At 46.8% G+C, this 19,964-nt stretch overlaps 1 protein-coding gene across 3 annotated transcripts; it reads right to left on the minus strand.

Annotated features, from left to right (window-relative positions):
• Positions 1-480: 480 nt before the first annotated feature.
• Positions 481-19,405, minus strand: GTPBP1 (GTP binding protein 1). 3 transcript variants are annotated; one of them, XM_033059282.2, is made up of 14 exons: positions 19,186-19,261; positions 17,804-17,958; positions 15,707-16,851; positions 13,967-14,078; positions 11,581-11,761; positions 10,173-10,521; positions 9,607-9,730; positions 7,564-7,678; positions 6,972-7,116; positions 6,647-6,829; positions 5,727-5,862; positions 5,009-5,187; positions 4,306-4,503; positions 2,772-3,221 (listed from the first exon to the last, which is right to left on the minus strand). In XM_033059282.2, exons 4-14 carry the CDS (start codon positions 14,070-14,072, stop codon positions 2,856-2,858), a joined length of 2,082 nt encoding a protein of 693 aa, XP_032915173.1. In that variant the 5' UTR covers positions 14,073-14,078; positions 15,707-16,851; positions 17,804-17,958; positions 19,186-19,261; the 3' UTR covers positions 2,772-2,855. The 3 variants fall into 3 exon arrangements, with proteins under 3 accessions (XP_032915174.1, XP_032915175.1, XP_032915173.1); XM_033059283.1 differs by lacking the exons at positions 15,707-16,851; positions 17,804-17,958 and adding an exon at positions 481-2,741 and having other exon boundaries at positions 3,180-3,221; positions 19,186-19,405; XM_033059284.1 differs by lacking the exons at positions 2,772-3,221; positions 15,707-16,851; positions 17,804-17,958 and adding an exon at positions 481-2,741 and having other exon boundaries at positions 19,186-19,405.
• Between the last annotated feature and the right edge of the window lie 559 nt (positions 19,406-19,964).

Genomic DNA, 19,964 nt, shown 5'->3' on the forward strand with positions numbered 1-19,964 from the left:
ACATCTGAGAGCAACTGAGGAGGCAGAAAAAGGCTCCTTGCAAACCCAGGAGAGTCCCAGTGTCTTTGCAGAAACAGGGGAGGTGCATGTCCCAGGGAGCACAGTTCAAAGGCACTGCAAGTGCTGTGCTAATGCTGCACCGCTGACAGAGTTTCTTTCGTGGGGCTGGCCCCAGGTGCTTTGCTGGAGCTGCTCTTCACACCCACTCGCACACATCTCACTCAGCACAGCTCCCACCACGCCCATGTTCTCATTTTACCACTCTGGCAGCTAGGTGCACTTCATTTTGCCAGAGTAAAAGCTGTCAGGGCTGTGCAGAGGCGCAGCAGCAGCTCTCCTGTGCCGTGCCATGCTCTGCCCTGCCCTCACTACGAGCACAGCCTCCTCTTGTAGCCAGCAAAGGAACCTGGTGCCAGGCACACCTGCTTCCCCTGGATTGCAGCCTGGTTTTCCAGAGTGACAAAACTCGAGAAGACACACTTTTACTTGGAACAAACTTTTTTAAAATTTATTTTATAGATCACACCGGCCTGAGTGATCTGTAAATGCTGGTCACAAAAGAGAGATCACACCACCTCCTTTGCACAAACACGTGAACTTTCTTTCATTCTCGGCAGTCTCCTTCATTTGGAGCACAAGGAATGGAGAAAGAGAAAACCGCCTGGAGCTCCCTGCTCCCCTCAGAAGCAGAGGGCAGTAAAATCAGATGCAGTTTGCTGCTGCTACAGGGCCAGAAGACAAACAAGCCAGGCCCTTGTGCCCTGTTTTAGCCACACCTCACACCCCCTCACAATGCGGGTGCTATTAGTGTTGTAGCCGCCTATAGTTCCTCCCTCGCCAGGAGAGTGCTGGTATTTAGGCACATAGCTTGGAAAAGGACTGTCTGACCTCCCCTGTCACCCACTGCAGTCTCTAAGGCAAAGGACCCTCATCTCCAAACGTCTCCAAACCACCTTTCTCACCTCTCCCGTGCCGCTTAATGCTCTTGGAGTGCTGGTGTTGGCAGCGGGAGATGCGCTCTGCCACTCAGCCGGCCTGGAAGCCTACCCCGAGTCACAAGGTGAACTGGAATGAACTCCACACAGGTGACACAGAGCGAGGAACAGGAACAACCCGCTAAGGAGGGACAGAAACTTTGCAGTCTCTCTCTAATTAAAATAAAAGTCCTTCATTGGAGGAGGAAGCCCTCAGAGAAACCGAGCCTGACCGCGCCTGCTGGGGAGAGCCATGATTTACTGAGGATGCCACCTCCTCCTCAAAATGCTACCACACTCCCAGAGCTCACCACAAGCTGGCAGAGGATAATTTCTGTCCTCACCAGAGCCAAGCAAGAAGGCAGGGTTAGAAGAAAAGAGATCAAAATAAGCAGGGATCAATCACTTGAAAAACTCATTATATGGTTAAAAAAACCATTCCAACAGTCATTTGTAAACTGTCCTTGCAAGGGCCTTCTTGGAGAAGCCAGAATTTCTCATTAAGAACAATAAAATCTTAAAAAAAGTTCAATGAAAGTCAGAAAAATTTCAGCATACTTCCAACCATGAAAGCATTTCTACAAATTTGGTACCAAATTTGTCACTGCCCTCTTTGGCCAAGAGGGGAGAAGATAAATCCTACCTCTGCCGTGGCACAGTTTGGCCAGTGAGTTCCAAAAAGGTTTTGGAAATCTTGGAGTAAACAAAATCAAGGGGAGGTCATGTTAGCCTGGTGTCTCTGTTCCAAAGGTATCTTGCCACCTGTGACCTCTGTCCGTCGAGGTGAGAAGGTTTTCTCTGGCTCAAGGGACGGACTGAGTGCTCTGCACTGTTCTTAATACTGTCAGTGGAGCTGCTGCAGCCTTGAGAGGCAGGTTAGATTTGCTCCAATGTGCACTGAACAAACACTAGGAAAAGCAGCACAATGGGAAGGGGAATGGGGTGGGTAAATGTCTGCCCATTTAACTCTGTCACTAGTTAATATTTTAAGTGCTTTCAACATTATTTGAGGATCCCTGAACTTAACAACTGCTTTCCAATTTGTTTCCCTTTTAGATCTCAAACTAAGGAATTTTCTCACCATCTCCTTCAAACTTCAGTCATTACAACATTAGATTAAATCCACTTAGAAATAGTTTAAGAGGGAGGGAATCCAAAACATATTTGGCACAAGGCCACAGTGGTGATGAAACAATGCTCCATGGAGCCATCCTAAACAACCTGTTTTAACCTTTGCAAGTCTGAAATTTCAGGCATCTGATAACCCCTGGATCTGAGACAGCAAATAGGGGAGAGCAGCAAGTCCTGTGGACAGAAAGGGGTGAGGGAGGAGGGAGGCAACTAACTGGCTCTTTGCAGCTCTATCCAAACTCCCCTCTCATCTTCATGCACACAAAATATAATAAAAACTAATAAGAATAAAAACTAAGCCCATGATGTACAAAAATGTGTCGACAGGGGGAGGAGGAAGGTGTCAGTTACTCAGTTCTCTGTCTTATCACCTTCATTAGCTTATAAATTATGCTCCTCTCCATTGCTTCCTGCAGGGAGGAGGGACGATTCTTCTTGCAGCCAATCAGCTGGGATGGGTTTTGGTTTACGCTGCTCTGGATCTTTTGGATAAGAAATGAAGGGAAGGGGAGGAATTCCTCAGGGAGAGGAGGAATAAGAAATTCAGCAGCCACTGGCAGGAGTCACACAGGCTCCCTGAGATTTCACTTTATGGCGCTGACCCCCACGTCGACGTCCTCCTCCTCCGACTTTTGACTGAAAAACAAGACAGACTTTAGTACAAAGCAACCTCTCAGTTGGGATATCAACACAGCAGGAATTCAGATGGATCACACACACATTCAGAGAGCAGCAGGGCAGTTGTGACTATCAGCTTTCTACCACTGCAGGAAGGAGATAAGGCAGGAGGGAGACACACAGACCATAACAGAAGGAGCAGAGACAGATGCACCACAAAGTTTTGCCCTTCAAGCTGCCAAGACTTTGATTTCCCAAGTTTCTACATGCTTTGCTCCCATGAGAGCCAGCAGGTGCCATGGGGTTCAGCATACAGGAAATCAAGGCCTCAGGCTCCCTTGACTTTGTACAGAATTGAAGGAGAACCCCCCCACCCCCTACCATGGCTCTCAGGCTCACCTGACTCTTTTCCCAACCTAGTAAACCCACTGTTTCTCTTTTAGAGTAGCCAAATACCTTATTGCCCTCACGGATGTGGGGCTCTTCATCCAGTGCAGGCTGAGGGGACGCAGCAAGGAGAGAGAGGAAGATGTAAGCAAGAACAAAAGCAACCAGAGTCTCAGGGGGAGGGATGAAACAAAGAGCAAGCTGGGACCACTACTTAAAACCACAGTGATGCTACAAAAAGACAAGGACGAGATGGACAAGTGGTGAGATGCCCCAGGCATACGTAGAAGGAAAGAACCCCTGCCAGAGGAACCCCTTTGATGGCTGAAGAGGTTGAGATTTGAACATGGCAACTAGAATTAGGAAGGGGAATACCCTGTCACTTGACAGAGTCGATTCCTGAACCTTTCACTTCCTTTCACTTCCTCCCTACAAGGAGAAGGCCTTTCTTCTATCAGTAATCAAGCTGATTAGTAGCCTCCCAAAGCCTGCAGTGAGAATTGAGTTTCCATTCTTTTCAGGCCAGAAAAACTAGGTATCCTCCACAGACAAGCTGAACTGAGAAATCCTAACCAACAAAACAACCTGGATAAATTTCTCTAAGGAGAAATTCAAAGCCTTTCCTTCTTCTTGGATGTTGCCATCCATATATTTTTGACAGAGCAGATGACCTGTGCCTAATACTTAGGTTGTAGTTTCTCAAGTGTAGGGATATTCTACCTCTCATTCTGTGACTGGTTGTTAGATGTTTCACTGGTTCAGTTACTGGGTATACAAAGACACTTCTTCACTGTGCACATGGTCAAGGTAGTGAAACAGGTTGCCAAGGGAGATTGTGCAGTCTTCCTCCTTGGGAGGTTTTTAAGACATGACTGGATAAAACCCTGAGCAACCTGGTCTGACCTCACAGCTAATCCTATTCAGAGCAGGAGGTTAGACTAGACACTTCCTGAGGTCCAACCTGAACTGCCCCAGTACCCTGAGCTGCTGTCTGCTGGAAGGTCAGCCATGGAGTCATCCAGTCATCAGAGAATTATGATTCCTGCTGCGAGATTACTTATATTTCTATTTGTTTCTGTGGCAAGGTGAGTTCAAGGTATGAGGGGGTAATACTTGTGCTTTAGAGTGCCTTTTCTCCAACAGGTGAAACCAGGACACAAACAGCTAGGACAGACACGGTATTTGCCTCACTTACCAATGGTTGCAGGGCAGTAGGTGTCAGTGGTGCTGCAGCTGTTGAGGGGGCCTCATCCCCAGCTGCTGGGCCTCCAGCTGCCGTCCCAGCGGCAGGAACACCATCCTCTCGTTTCGTAACAGCTCCCTTCTTTGTTGACTGCATCTTGATCTGCTGTGGCTTGGAGTTCATTGGTGAGTTATTGGTGGTCTGGAGTAGCTGCAAATTGCAAAGGGAGAAGCCAAACTCAGCATTAAAATAGCCAGGCTGATCTGGTGAGGTTCAACACTGCTTTTTAACAAAAAGCCTCAGGAGGATTTGCAAAAATAACCATAAGGAGAAGAATGCAACAGCAGCAGCTGCTCAAAGAAACCTAGACTTCTGATCTTCCACCCTTGGAAAGGGCCAGTTGGCAGAGGTGACACCCTAACCTCCACAATGTGACTCAAACAGAGCAGCTACAAGATGTCAGAAAGAGACTGTGCCTCAAGAACCACCAGCCTATGGCTCAGCCCCTCCCTTTACACTCCCTCACGCACACCAGCTAAAGACCCCACCACATGACAAAGCACATCGGTCATCCTCGACCCACATCAGGGCTGATGCTTGTGTTTGAAGCACAGCCTCTTCCCTCAATTTTCCAGAGCTATCCAGCTTCTCCCGCTGGCTTCTCAGTGTAGGACGCAGCTAGCGGCAGAAGCAAGTGGGACTCAGCAGCCTTTACCTTAGTGATGGTACCCACAGCTTTGGTGCGGCCTTCCCGGAAGACCAGCCGCTGGTCTATGTGTAAATATTCCGGGGTTTTGATGAAGCGGAAGTGCACCGTGGCCTTGTCCCCTGTCCGCAGGCAGTCCTTGTCCATGCTGAGAATCGTGGCCGTCTGACGGATGCTGCCACAGTGCACTGTGAATGTAAAGCACAAAGGCTTTCAGCAGCCAGGCCCATTAGTGGAACGAGCTTCAGACACATCTGAGGCAGCTCCTCACCCGACAGCAAAGACTGCACAGGTCACGCAGCTGCCTTTGTTCCATCCCCAAAAAGAACACGCACATAGGCTAGAACAGCTGCCTTCAAATCATGCCTGTCCTGAAGCACCCTCAACAGAATTCCTACACCAAGCAGCTGGGCTAGAGGGCAGGACTCAAAATGAGTCTTTCCATCACCATTTGAAAGTGGAGAATCTTTGCACCACAGAGATATAGCACAGCCAGGCTCCAAGTACACCTGAGGGCACACATCTCCTTTTTACCTTATAGCCTCACCCACTCTACTCTGTAAACTTCCCTTCCCTCTCTCTTCCACAATGCTGGGAAAGGCATAACCAGGAACTATGGCATATATTCAAGTTGGCAGAGACCTCAGGAGCAAAATTATCTTAGGCTAGATCTGATACAAACTGCTACCACTAGGAAACAAAGACAAACCAACACCGAAACACGTACCCATGGCCTGGTATCGTGGGCTGATGGTGGTGGGGTGATGGAGCACCAGAATCTCTGCTTCAAACTCCCAGGACGCTTGTGGATTCAGGCGGGGTGACACCATTACCATGCCTTTCCGGATGGAAGAACGCTTGATCTGAAAAGCAGAGACACAAAACACCTTAGCATGATTCTCCAGGGAAGAAATCTGCTGCTCTGGCTGACTGCATCCAGCAGAATCCTAAGGGATTTCACAGATACTATCTCACGCCCAGCAAAAGGCAAAGAAAGAGCTGCATAGCTGTATGTTAGAAAGGTTGCAAAAATCAAATTCAGCTGAAGTTTATAAGGAAGCTTTAGAGTACTGGAAATGCTGGACACTTGACATCTTTACCTCACTGATCCTTTAAAAGCAAAACATACATCCTGGTGGCACATTATCCAAGAAAATGATCTCTCCAAAATCATCAAGTCTTATAATATAACATGATAAGCCTGAACACATGAAGTATGGTGTGGCTTAAACTATACCCCCTTAAAATCAGTGCAGTTTCTATTGACAGAAACCTTTTGCAAGAGGAGTCATATCAAATTTTGCTGATTTTTAAATCCTAAATCATGCAGCTGCTCCTACAAGCCAAGAGGAGTAGTGTAAATACGCTGTCCAGGCTAGTAATGCAGTTCCAGCACAAAAACAGACTTTCCTTGCAATGCCTCCACTTTCTTAGATATCTCCAGCATCATTATCTAGTGGCTTTGCTATCCCTGGCAGCTTCTAGGAAGAAAAACCAGAATGTGTAACCACAGAGGTTGTATGGGATTCCACTGAACTGCAATATGAGGCAGCTGATGTTTGTAGGAGCAGCTTTACTGAACTCCTAGAACGCTCAAAAATTAAGAGGGCAGTTCCTGTTCTGGGGGTCTAGAGGATATCATCTCACCTTCTTCAAGGCAAAGGAGGCAGTCTGGCCTCCCCGCACCTCCTTGACAGGCATCCTCTTGCGGTGGATGGACTTGACAGCAATAGGGAGGAAGTTGCCAAGGGGATCTGGCCCCAGAAGCAGGGTGTCATTTAGCTTGATTAGGCCTCTCAGTGTTGTCCCAGAGACAACTGTTCCTACACCCTATGTCAAAAAAGAAAAAACAGTAATTGTGGTTACTCTACTAGGCCAGCAGAAGAGCTCTAGAACTCTCCTCTCTAGAGAAGATACCTCCTTCAGCCTAAAAGAGGGAACAGAATATGCTTCCAAATACCAGGCCTCTTACCGGGACAGAGTAAGTATCATCTATCTGGAATTCTGCTGGCTCTTCTTCCCTGTAACTGGTCCGTGGAGACAAGAGATTAAGAAACATCTTCAGCAAATCTAGATTCTCCCCAGTAACATTTGAAATCTGGAAAATTGGGCACATCCTGTAAAGGAAAATTGATGAAAATGCAGTTAGTTCATCTTCCTACTTGGCTTTCCATATGTAGAGAGACATCCAAAATCTTGGGACTAATTCAATATCCAGTGTTAGGAAGGGAGAGCCTGGCACGCAGTCAGATGCACAACACCCCATGTTTGTAAACCTGCAACACTGCCTCTGCCTTCCAATGACATTTGGGAAAAGGTGTAAGGTACTGAAGGAAAGACTGAATGGAAGCTGAACGCCCTGTTGTCTTCTGCAGACTGCCCAGAAGCAGCCTCTCATTTCTGCCTCAGAGAGAGGAACACAGGCAGACCAAAATCAACACACTCTTATGGAACTAACACACCACATGGCAGATGCAACCTTCACACATCTAGACAATGGGACTCTGAATCTCCTCACCCAGTCTCCACATGAAAGAAAAATTATTCTCCTCTACTCCCGTTACCTCTCTGAGCTGAAGTTGGAGGCTGTTACAATGACATCATCCTTGCTCTGAACCAGCACGGGAATCTTCCTGCACCCTGGGGACTTCAGCAGTCGCTGTAACAGCTTCAGGGTTTCTTAAAGGGTGAAATGAATATTGTTAGGGCAGCATCTCCCACCTTTACAAATCACTTTTGTGGGGTCTCTTCCTGAAGGGAGACGGGTGCTGTGGCCACAGATAAGACAGGAGAAGATAGCTAAAGGTGAGACAGTGAGCTTGCTGCAGCCCAGGTAGGACTTAGGAACCATTCCACCTTCCATTTCATGCCAGCTAGCCTGCTGCCAAGCGATGCCATACATGAACAGACAGACAAGTTTGCAATGCTGTGAAGTAGACATTTTACAGCTATTAGTAGCTTTAAGCAAGTTACAAGGTATTTCCTCTTTCTAGAATGGATTTTTCATAGTGAATTGAAAATCAGGACTCAATGACAGAAATATTTGAGAATATGCGAATTGAAAATCACTTTTGGCCAAGCAAACATCAATACATTGCCCCTGGCAGTCAACTTGCCATAGGAAGCTGGAGAAGTGTGAAAGAGGTAAAGACTATCATCATACACTAGGACAATGTGGGCGGACTATATTCAGAAATCAGTGTTTTGGGACAAATTTTATGGCTTCCAATTTTCAGCTTTTGCCTCTTTTTAACTTATTTTCTAAGCCTCAGATCCAGCAGCCACCAGGAGCATTACCTGATGCACTAACATCAACCTCCTACAAAGTGCCTGACAACAAATAAAGAAAAAACCAGAAAAGGGTACTAAGGGCTTAAAAGAGCAAATAATTTATGTTCTACAGTAGTCATCTAATTAGACAGGTTTTTGTAAACAAACGATTGCCTATGGGAAAGTAATGTTTTGGATACAGAAACACAAACATCTAATCAGGCCATCTGCTCTTCAGAGATATACTTGAGTCAAATCTTGCGTCTATTTACTTTAAACAGAGCATGTCACAGGATTAGCTTCCCCCAGGAGCAGCTCTTCTCTCCTCACGCTGAGCCAAAGGTTCTCCTAGTTATTATCTTATGGTCAGGCCTTACATTTATTTGCCAAAGATCTAGTATAGAGATATATAGATTATCTTTCTGATGCATCTATTTGCCTGAAACATAGTTAGGATTTTTATAGTAATGAACTGAACTACAGACAGTACTGGAAGCATTCACTTCCCTCATTCTTAGAACTGATTATCAAGAAAACCCATTGCTCCAATGAACCACAGCATATTTCTGCAGGCATGAGAAATGCTTAGAAAGAATTTTAAAAGTGAGAATAGGTCACAGCCTGAAGAAACATCATGCATGGGTTAATGGGACACAGTGAGGATTAGAAGTGCTGCTTTAACTCTTCTGAGAAAAAAATCACTAGCCCATGTTACTTTACTGCCGTCCCTGCTTGTGTCTAGTCCTGCCCTCCCGCCCTGCTACCATAGCCTATATAATGTAGCTACTTTAAACTGTGATTTATTAAGTGTTGGTTGGTAGTTCAGAGAAGAGGAAGGAGCTGCTGTAGTTATGCCAGCATACTTGAGAGGTGCCCAGGTGAGCAGGAGGTAACAAGCAGCTGCCCCTTCACTAACAGCAGCAGAAGATCAAGTCCAATCACAGCTTAAGATCACACTCAAACTGTGAGCAGGGAGGAAAGCAGCTTTCAAGAGAACTTCCAGACTTTTCCTCCAGGTTTAAATACCCAAAGAGAAAGAAAAGCCCAAACCCCAACTATATGCTGCTCTTCTTAGAGCTCAGTTAAGCAAAACCTTGTAGCAAACACTTTTGGGCTGCTCAGTTGGGTCCCCAGCACGGGTAATTTTGACATGGTGAGTATAAGTCAACCACCTGCAAAATGAGCAAATGAAAAGGATGGATTTCTGGAAGGTGTTTAGGGTGCAGTCAGAACCAGATTAAGCAGTTTTCTTCCAGCAGTAATTCCTGAATGCAAGCAAAGGACAGCAACACACACAGAGGTAAGAAACAGCCCTGGAGAGAGTCTGTAAGACTCACCTTGCAGGATGTTGGCAGGGCACATGTCAATCTTGGTCACCACAACAAAGACAGGAACGTTAAGTGCAAGCGCCAGGCCTAAGTGCTCCTTGGTCATTCCAACAATCCCAGCATTACTCCCAACCTATACCAGGGATATAAAATACAGGAATGTCAATGTTCCTTCTGCAGTAAACTGGATTACAGAGAAGGCCTTGTGTCAGACATGCAGTAGACTGTGATGAGGTTGTTAGGATGTGCCACTGGGGCCATATGACCAGATCTAGCTCATCTCAGATGTTTGTGGACACTGGCAGAGGACTGAAACATTCCTCCCCGGTTTTAACAAGGTTTTCTAAAATTAGAAATCTTTCCATTTTCAAGAATCATAAACGTTGGGCCTGTCTGGGACTGACAGTCCTGGGCCTCACAGTATAGGAGAGATAGCCACAGAGGCTTCTGCTCTCCTGCACTGTGAGATGCTGCTTCCCTCCAACAGGCACTTTGCAACAGGAAAGAAGTTGAGGCTGTCAAAGCTGTGAACAGCCCCACTCCAGCTGCTATGGTCCATCTTTCTTGCTACCTACCATTAGCATGCAGAAGTCAGGCAAGTGTCCGGTCATGCCAAAGACGGTGGTTTTCAGGTATTTTTCGTGACCAGCCAGGTCAATGAAAGTAATGACCTTGGTGGATTTCTCACAGATCTTTGTCCATTCCAAGCTGCCACCATGGCTGTCGGGTTTGTTCACCACGTTGCCCTCGCTGTCAAAGCCCAGAATGTCATTGCCCACGCTGCTGGTGCGGCCTGACTCAATCTCGTGCTTGTGGCGGAAGAGCTTTTGCCGAGCAAAGCCCCGGCCATTGTCTAACTCGCCGTGAGTCAAGACACCCAGCAAGGTGCTCTTCCCTGCATCCACATTGCCAACCACTGCTACCCTGCAGGGGAAAGGAAAAACGAGCCCTGTAAAACATGGTACCTGAAGAAATTAACAAGTGATCAAAAAACTCCAAACATCACTGCTCCTGCAAATAACTGGATTTTGCTCTCTATCCTTCAAACAGAGATTAAAAAATGTTAGAGCTTCACAAGCAGAGCAGAGATTCTTTTACTGTTATTAACTAAAAGTGAAGATCCCAGACTCTGGGGACTGGGATGTGGAAGACTGTGGAAACATGTCACTGGTGTCCAGGACACAGTCAACTGAACGTGATGTTGTTTAATGCCACACAGAGCATCTCTATTCCAACTCCTTGTCTTTGCAATCCAACATAAACACTGTGGCAACTCAAAAGGAAGACTAAATCCCAACTTGGTCTAGAACACCTCTGCCTTTCTCACATTTCTCATTTTGCAACAGCACCAAGCACTAAGTAGCGCACAAAAATTAAAATCATTGTACCCAGAAAAGGATAAACTAAAAAAAACCTGAAATATTTTACGAGAAAGCCATGTCCTACAGCAAGCTCCTTCTATGACTCTGATCAATGTGGCTGTTATGGCTGTTGGCAAATGTTGGAAATCCTCTCGATCCAGGTCTGGGCAGACTCTCAAGTCATGTTATATAAGCTAATACATGTCCATTAAAAGGTGATTTGGATCATCACAGTCTTGGAACAGAACTGGATCCTTTGTCAAAAGTATTGTGTTCCAGCAGCGTGCATATATACACATACATGCAGCCACACGTGCACATGTGACTCCCCTCTGGCAACCCAGCATACAAAAGATGCCCCCAACTGTGAGGCTGTCACCGAGAGCAACAGCCCTCTGCTGAACACAGGCAAATTTCCACCAACAGTTTGCTCACCAAAAAGACAGCAACAACAACCAAAAGGCAATTTCATCAGCAAGGAGTGATGAAGCTCGAGTCCCTTTGTTGGGTAGCTCCAACACCCAGACTCGAAGCGGCGTTGCTGGCTCAGCAGCACGCACTGCTCACACGGTAAAAATGCAGCTGAGCTGCTGACTAACCCTGTCTCCACCCGGCTCCTCACCTGACCTCCAGGAAGTCGTTGTCACCCACACGTTTCCGAACGAGGTAGTCGCGCACCTTGCCCCCGGCCTCCTGGTGCTCCCTCAGGAGGATCACGTCTGCCTCGATCTGCTCTGCCATGCTCTTCAACGTGGCATAGGACGCCTCCATGTCTGCCTCACTCAGCCCGTACTCAGTCCCATCTGGTGTGGTGTTGAGGAGACAAAGGGCAGTCAGTGAGCACCACCTTGCAACAGGCAGCAGCAATGTCATCCTGCCTGGGATCTTCACACTCATCAGGATTTATATGTGCACTTCAGATGCCAGCCATGTACACAGAATAAACACCCTTGGCCCAAAATAAAAAGGGATGGTCTTCACTCTGAAGTCTTGAAAGATACTAGAAAAGCTCTGAGTGAAGCATCACCACAATTAGCCAGTAAAGGTGGGACCATTGTAAACAATCAGCTTATTTTACAAAACCACACCCCAAATACACATTTTCTGCAAGTCTGACCTGCATAGCAATTTCCTTAGACCCCATGTCCTCCAGTTAAAAGAATGTTTTTGGCATGTTTCACTGCCTTCATCCTAGCACTTGAAAGAAATGCTGACAGCACATGAGACCAGAAAAAAACAAGGAGGCACTACTTCTTCTAAGCAGCTGAGCCAGAGCATGCCAGTGGTAACTATCTAGACAGGGTCAAGGCCACCACTGTCTCTTTCCCAATCCAGGTGCTGTGAAGGTACACAGATTTGACCCCAGAATCTCTGCTGTGGGTAAAAAATGCTCAAAGAACAACAAACAAAGGTGGAGAGCCACACTGCACCCAGATGACCAAAGTTATTGCCATGTGTACATGTTCATATGCATGGCTGACTCATCAGCTGGTAAGTAGGAACTGCAGTTTGCATGAACTTATCAGCATTTTAATTACTGCCCAGCTCTAAAACTAGCAGAGTTACTGGGCAATTTCCAACCTTCCTCATCAGCTGGCTGAGACTGAGGAAAACTAAAACAAGCCTTGGGTTATAGGAGGGGAACGAGAAGCAGGGGACAGGAGAGGGCAAGACCCAAGGGAGAAAGGGAAAGGTCACTACTGGTGAACTAATAATCTTCCTGTGGCAGTCTTCAATTGCTTCTCAGTCAGCTGTGCTGGGTATTAGGGATGATCAAAATCACAGATGCTGAAAGGGAATGAGAAGGAGCGACAGTTGCAGGGATATTGAGATCCTTTCTCTGTTGAAAATATCCCCATCTTCCTCAACTATGCTGCAAGCCAAAACGAAGTTAGAAGTTTAACCTCATATTTTAAGAAACAAATGCCTACTTCTAAGTAAATCATTGCAACAACCACCAGTTAACATTTTCACAAGGTATCCTAGAAGAGAAAGCAGGTACTAGCCTGACTAGCTAGATCTCCACTGCAGATGTGCTCACCCCGAACACCAAGGATACAGACTACATGTGGGAAGCTTGTTTGGAGGCAAGAGTGTAATCCCTGTGATACTGGCTGCATGAACACTTGTCATCTACTTCTGGCTTCTCCTCTATGTTGGCTGCTTCACAAACCTCCAAGAAAACCCAAAGAGCACACAGTTCTGAGGTTACACAGCTCCCTCCCTTCATTATTTCAGCCAGCCCTGGCAGGGTTTTATCTTCTTTCTCAAACACAGCAAATGTCTGATCATGACAATTTCATATTTAGTAGATATCCAGTATGCTTCAAACACCTTTCGCCTTATGATAACCATAGACAATTATTTTATATTCAAAGCAAGGGCATGCTCAGTATTATTTTACCAGAATCAGATGCAAATACTCAAATTGTCAAAAAGAACAAAAATGTAATCCATGCTAACTGCTAAAATCTGCAAAGGCAAATGACTGCAGTCACACACAAATTAATGTGACAATAAAGGTCTCATGCTGAGCAAAGGAAAACCTTTCCCCCCATAGCAGATACATACTAATACAGAAAGTCAGCAGCATATATTTTGGCTATCTGAAGTATCTATAATACATTCCTGTGGGGTAAAAATATGTTATTTCCAACAGAGCAGTGAACAAAATCAGACAGAACAAGACCTTTCATAGACATCAAGGACATCTGTACTAAAGCTGTTACTATAATTTTAGATTCTTTGTCTTTTCCTGGTGTGCCCAGACAAGATATGCCTTATTTCCAAAAAAGAATTTGCATTATTTGATTAAAAAAAATAAAATTGTTTAGCTCCACTACATGAGACAGCTGTTGGTAGGAATAAAGTAAAAGAATATTCTGCTATATTTTACAAACATTTTTAAGTTTTTCTGGAAACCTTCAGCAGCAGTCTAGTTGGATGAACCACATTTTTATTATAATTTTAGTAATTTTTTGTAGTTTTGCTGGGGAAGCTATACTCACCTGATCCTTGTCCAATAACATAGATGGTCTCCCCACATCCCTCATCAATCCTCTCTGACATCTGCTGGAGCAAACTGTCATATTGCTCTGACGTTGGACTCACCATCACCAGCTGGAAAAAAAAGATTGAATATCCATTTGCAGATGTCAGGCAAACAATTTCAAAACCAATCTCAGTTACAAGCACAATCAATCCATGTGCTTCATTGAAAGAGAAGGACTCTTTTCCCAGGACCGCTTTGTGGTGGTTTTGTTTTGTTTTTTAAACCAGTTTTGCTGACAGCTATTTCCTTATGACACCACACAAGGTTGTTTGAACTCAGGGTTCATTTATGCAGGAAAATACACTTCAAAGCAAGTAAGAATACCAAGCATCTCATTTTGATGTAACCAATGTTTAAAAGACACATTTAAGTGAACACTTCAATATGTTTTCATTCAAAGAAAACAGAAAGGGGAGCAGATATTTTCCCCACAGAAATTCCTTAGCTGGGTACTCCACAGTCTCTGCTGCAAAGAGTTCTGCTGCTCCCCTGAAACACCACTGGACAGTCAGAAAAAGCCAACCAGACCTCACTGCAGAGAACACCTGGGCACCAAACTCCAGAGCATCACCTAAGTCTTTCACATAGCTGATGTCCCCTTCTGTTTTCTGAGGGGGCAGAAGGAAAGATGAGAACACAAATAAGCATTATTTTCAAATTGTAGGTACTTTACAGTGCTGAGGGGCAGACATGCAAAGCAATTTGTGTAAGCAGATTTGGAGGTTTCAGCAGTGGAGAGTTGCAGTTTTGTAAGCCAGCAGCTGTGCTACTAAGAAACTTTGACTGCAGCTATTGCAAAAATCAAATTTCCTTTGTCCTTCCCTGAACAAACAGCAAGAGCATGAAAAAATAAAACAGAAACAAAGCAGAAAATGAGGACAAGAGAGTGCTTCAGGAATGATTTTTCCTAGAATGGTCTAGCACCATTTCTGGCAGAAACCTGCACTGCTCACACAGTACAGCTGAGGACACTTGCACAGAGCAGCCACAATGGTGGCATGGCAGTGACAGACCAAGGAAACCTCCATCAGCCACTGTACCTGCTCTCTGGCTGCCTCCATGGCTATCAATCTGTTGGTGGCTGAGCATCCCAGTACAGTAGCCTGATAGCTGTAGCAATTGAGATACATATTTCTGTGAAAAAGGCACTTCTAGTAACAGTTATTAAAGGCTGACACCCACCAAGAGCCCTACGGGTAGGCACATCTGTGCCAACACTCAGTGACATCCACAGCTGTCCCTACGTACACACCCCAAAATCACACCCAGAAAGAAGCACTTCACTATGCACTGAGACTGAAAGCTGTGCTAAATTAGATGTTTGCCTAAAACATTCTCTAACACAGCCTTACTTGCATAGCACACTTAACACAATGTGTTTTCAAGGAGAAATTACCTTTACCACTACTATTACTACCACTATTACACACTTGATGAAGCCCTATTTTAGAAATCTAGAATGTAAAGGAACCCAACCCCCCCACAAATAACGTTTAAGCAGCTTTCAAAACCATAGTGATGCACGCTGGGACACTGAAGCACAGACAGCAGGTGCTGGTTAGAAGGTTTAAGGCTGCCAAAGCAACTTTTTCCACAGATGTTAAGAGTCCCAGAGAGCAGGGATGTGTCTGCAAGAGGCAGACAGCTACAAGAGATACAATCACCTTCACGTGCCCCTTTTGGACACACGCCCTACCTAAGCCTTTTAACTACTTGGCATAGTCTGCAAAGGGTACCAAGGCACTCTGCAAGGTCACAGTCTTTCTATTTCATGCTATAAAATAATGAGTGTTGCTTTTATTAGTTTTATTTTCAGTTGTTTTCCTTTCAGTTTCGCTTTCTTCTTGAGGGAAACCACCGGGTGTAAATGCATTGAGAGCAAAATCAGCAACTGTTGCAAGGCTCAATCCAGGCAGGAATGGAAGGCTATGTTTTGATGTGTAGGGCTCATTTTGCCCTGCAAGTACTTTCAGGAATTCCTGGATGCAAAGCAGACAAGCTCAATCTCTATGCCAGTGCACTAGCACGAGCCAGGGACTTGGGAAGATCCATTAAACAGGCTGTAACACACACAAAAATCAATAAAATAGCAGGGTCCACCAGTGCCAGGCACACCACCTTCACCCAACTTCTTCAAGCCTCCTCACCAGCTTTGTTTTTCTGAGTACAAGTACTTCAGAAGCGTGAGCAGGCAGGGTGTTGTAACAAGCACCAAGGCACTCAGGAGCTTGTTGAAAGCTTTCCTCATGTTGCCAGGCAGGAGGTCTGGGGGCCTCAAACAGCACAGGCTCACTCACATCAGTTCACAACACTGCTCCCCCACACCGCTACTTTCACTGCCATGCAAAGGTGCTCCTGAAGGGTGTTCCAGTGGCAGACTGCCTCCAAAGTTTACTCCAGGACTGATGTAGCTTACAGATCATATGACACAGTAGGACATCAAGAGAAGTATCTGTAGATAAAATAGCAGATTTCACGGATCACACTTTCCAATGCCACTCAGCGTTTCTGACAACTATTTCTGATATCGCAGTCCCAGCCAGTTGTGCAGTTTCCTGGATCACTGCAAGACTTGACGTGCTGTTTTGAAGATCTCTTTAGCTTCCTGAATGGAGAGAACCTGTTCTCTGCCATCTCCTTGGTTGAAGGGAAGCCCTCTATTTTGGCTCCTCTGCTTTTTTTGCTTTTCACCTTTGAGCAACCCCTCCATGCCTGCACGATGAATGCATCTTTTTAAGAGGTTTTCACAAAGTCAAAAATGTTCACTTTGGTTCTTTTCACTTTGTCAGGCACTGAGCAGTTATCAGGAGGAGCCATGCAGGTCTAGCAACCTCAGGTTTCCTATAGGACAAAAAAGTAACAACCAGTTATTGTTTTATTCTTAAGACAGCAGAGGGAAACATATCTCACAAGTTTGAAATGCCATCACTCAAGTCCCTTCCCAGTCTCTGGGGAGAGGTGCCTTTACCTGCCTCCATGAGGCAGACCAACTATAGGTATTAGGGCAAACCAAATACTATGTAGTATGTAGTGCTGTTGTAGAGATGACATTTTGCATGGCTGGAAAGCCACCACCAGCCATTGAGAAGCTGGGTGGAAGGTACCTTCTGTAATGTCATATTTTGTTTTTTATGCCCTGTAGATATACATTGTTCAGATGCTATTATGTTCTGTTGTGAATGTAGATCTAATATAAGTATCAGCTTCACTAATAGCCTTGTGTGCTATGGTTTTTGACCTGAAAGTTGATTACTGCTGCAGTGTGCTGGCACTGAAGGGAAAACAAACACCCATTAAGATCAACATGATAATGAATTTGTGCTGATGAATGGAACTGTTTCCCTGATCAGCTGACGAGGTGCACTTGATAACAGAATCCCAAAGTGTTCCTCTCTAAAAAGAGCTCACCTTATGCACAGGGAAAGGACCCGGAGAAAAGTATTAACACAGCCAGGGTGGTGGGTCAGAAGGACCAGGACAGAACTAACAACTATCAAACAAACTGGTTGTAGTGGAAGTCCCAATTTTAAGTAGGGATTGGAGCGTAACAGTTCAAGTGGGAGGACAGAAAAGATTGGGGGTGGGGCACGGTCAGGGAGGCACAGGTTACCTACTGCATTCTCACCATATGGGACTGCTGTTTCAAGGACACAATAGGAGGTCAACTTGGAAAGATGGAGCAGTTTTAGCTCTCATCCAAGATGGGGATGAATGAAAAGTCCAAGGAAAAGCCTGTAGGTGCCCAATGCTGTATGGAAAAATATATTGTAACAAAGGCGGAAAAAATGCTTACCTACCACCTCCACAGCACCCGCAGATTTCTAGGAATGGAAGACTCCAAATGGGAGTTTGTGAGAGAAAAGCACTCTTCTCTCTTTGCCAGAGTTTTGGTCAGGTTCCTGGCTGTCAAGAATCAGTGATGCAGTCCTTGGCATCCTCCTTGGCCCTCTTCCACAGCAGTCGCGTCCAAGACAAAGCACAGATCAATATTGGCATCCTGTACAAAAATCTTGTCCAGCTCATTAAGGCACGATCAATAGATACTACAGGTTTGACTTCTGTTCTTTACTATCTTACAAGACATCTTCATAACATTTCTTTTAATACAGTAGCACATTGTAAAATACCCATTAAAAAAAAAAAGTTTCCACGTCCACAGACACAATTCCTCTTTTGTTTGTGCATAGAGGGCAAGAAAGTCTAGGACTCTGGAACAACTTAACCTAGAAGTATGAAGAGGAGGGATGACAGAAAACTAGGAGGAAACACTAGCTATGCTGACTTCTGGATCACATAATTACCAAATGAAGTTTTCAGGAAGTGGGAGGCAGCACCAAAGTACACCAAACCCGTGGCAGCAAAAGGTATACACTTAAAGAGATCGCCAGTTAGGAAAAAAAATAGAAGACAGTGACAGAAGGCAGCTAATATAGTCTGTGGCAGGCTCTGGCACACACATATTACTACAATGTACCTTCCTGCAGGATGGAAGTGAGAACTGGTTTTGACAGAAATAAGACCGCCACAGTTTTGTCACTGGGATCCTAGAAAGGAGCTGCACAAGGTGAACAAGCCTTTTCTGCGTTGACTTAACCCTGTTTGCAAGAGCAAGGCACCCTTGTCACTGGGTTCCTGTGCTCAAAAGTGACAAGCTCTGACCTCCTTTTAAGATTGTGGAGAAAGTCCCAGGAACTCGTACAAGTGGCAGCAGAGATAACTACAGAGACCCAGCGCGGAAGGCAAACGTCAGCGGGACGTTGCAGCACCTGACAGCTCCAAACCCTGCGTTTCCTGAGGATGCTACACCGGCAGCGGGCTGGCGTTCTCCCCGCGCAGCCGAGGAAGGGGCAAGGCGGGGAAGGGGCAAGGCGGAGCGGCCTGCCAGCACCCTCCCGTCCCGGCCGGGGTACGGGACAACTTTACTGCGCCTCTCCCGGCCGCCTCCACACAGCACCGCTGGCTCTGCCGTCCGCCCAGGTGATGCTGGGGCCGGGGGAGCCTCCCGTCCCGGCGGAGGCAGGCGGGCTCCAGCCTCTCACTCTCCTGGGGTGCGGGGAGCGCGCGGTCAGCTTCGGGGGGCAGCCCCCCGCGCACGGCCGACCGGCAGAGAGGAGAGCAGCGGGGGCCCGGCGAGGTGATGGCGCTCGCCGCCACCCGCCCCCCCGCCGGGCCTACCTTACTGGTGAGGTCGATCTCGGGCTCGCCGTTGAGCGCCTCGCCGTCCTCGCCGTCGAAAGCTGAGCGGAGGGGACAGGCGGCCGCCGCCACTCGAGGTCGTCCGCCCGGGGAGCCGGGCTCCGGGGCAAACATACAGGCCGGCACTGGGGACCCCCCAGGAACCGGGGATCTGCTCCGCTCCGCCGCCGCCATCTTCCCTTCCCTGCCCGGCTCTCCGCCCCGGCACCGCCCCCGGGCCCGCCAAGGCGGCGCCCGCCAATCACCGGCGGCGCAGAGGCTACATTTGCATGTTGCCATGGCGACAGCGGGTGGAGTCATGGTTATTCATGAGAGGCCACGCCCCCTTGAAAAGCGCGAAGCCAATGGGAGAAGCACTGCCAGCTCGGCTTGTTTTCTACACATACACACACACAACAGAGCCCGCTCGACGTGTCTGGGACCAGCTGTCCAATAGGAGAGCTGCCTTCCTGACAAACAACCTTGACAGCCAATCGAATAAGGGATCTCAAAGGCCTGGGTGGGACTAAGTGCCGCAAGAAACTCCCCCCTTATGGGTGGGCACTCTCTCGGGCGGGCCAATGAAAGAGAGGAGACTTTTTACTGATAGTTGTATCAGCCAATGGGACTGGCTGGGTGGCCGCCTGGCGTCCCTGCAGTTCGCGGGACCTGCTATCCCGGCCCGTCGTGCCGCCAGCTCCCGGGGCTCGCAAAGGACCCCACTGACCCTCCCGCCCCGGGCCCCCAACAGAAAGCCCCTACACCTCCTCGCCACGCGA

The sequence above is a fragment of the Catharus ustulatus genome, chromosome 4 (assembly GCF_009819885.2).
Source record: "Catharus ustulatus isolate bCatUst1 chromosome 4, bCatUst1.pri.v2, whole genome shotgun sequence".
NCBI lineage: Eukaryota > Metazoa > Chordata > Aves > Passeriformes > Turdidae > Catharus > Catharus ustulatus.

Coding starts and splice junctions, on each gene's coding strand:
- GTPBP1 (XM_033059282.2), bottom strand. CDS start 14,072: ATGGTGAGTCCAACGTCAGAGCAATATGACAGTTTGCTCCAGCAGATG. Junction 10,522..11,580: donor AACGACTTCCTGGAGGTCAG/GTGAGGAGCCGG, acceptor TTTCCCCTGCAG/GGTAGCAGTGGTTGGCAATG. Junction 7,679..9,606: donor CCCTGCCAACATCCTGCAAG/GTGAGTCTTACA, acceptor TCACCCTTTAAG/AAACCCTGAAGCTGTTACAG.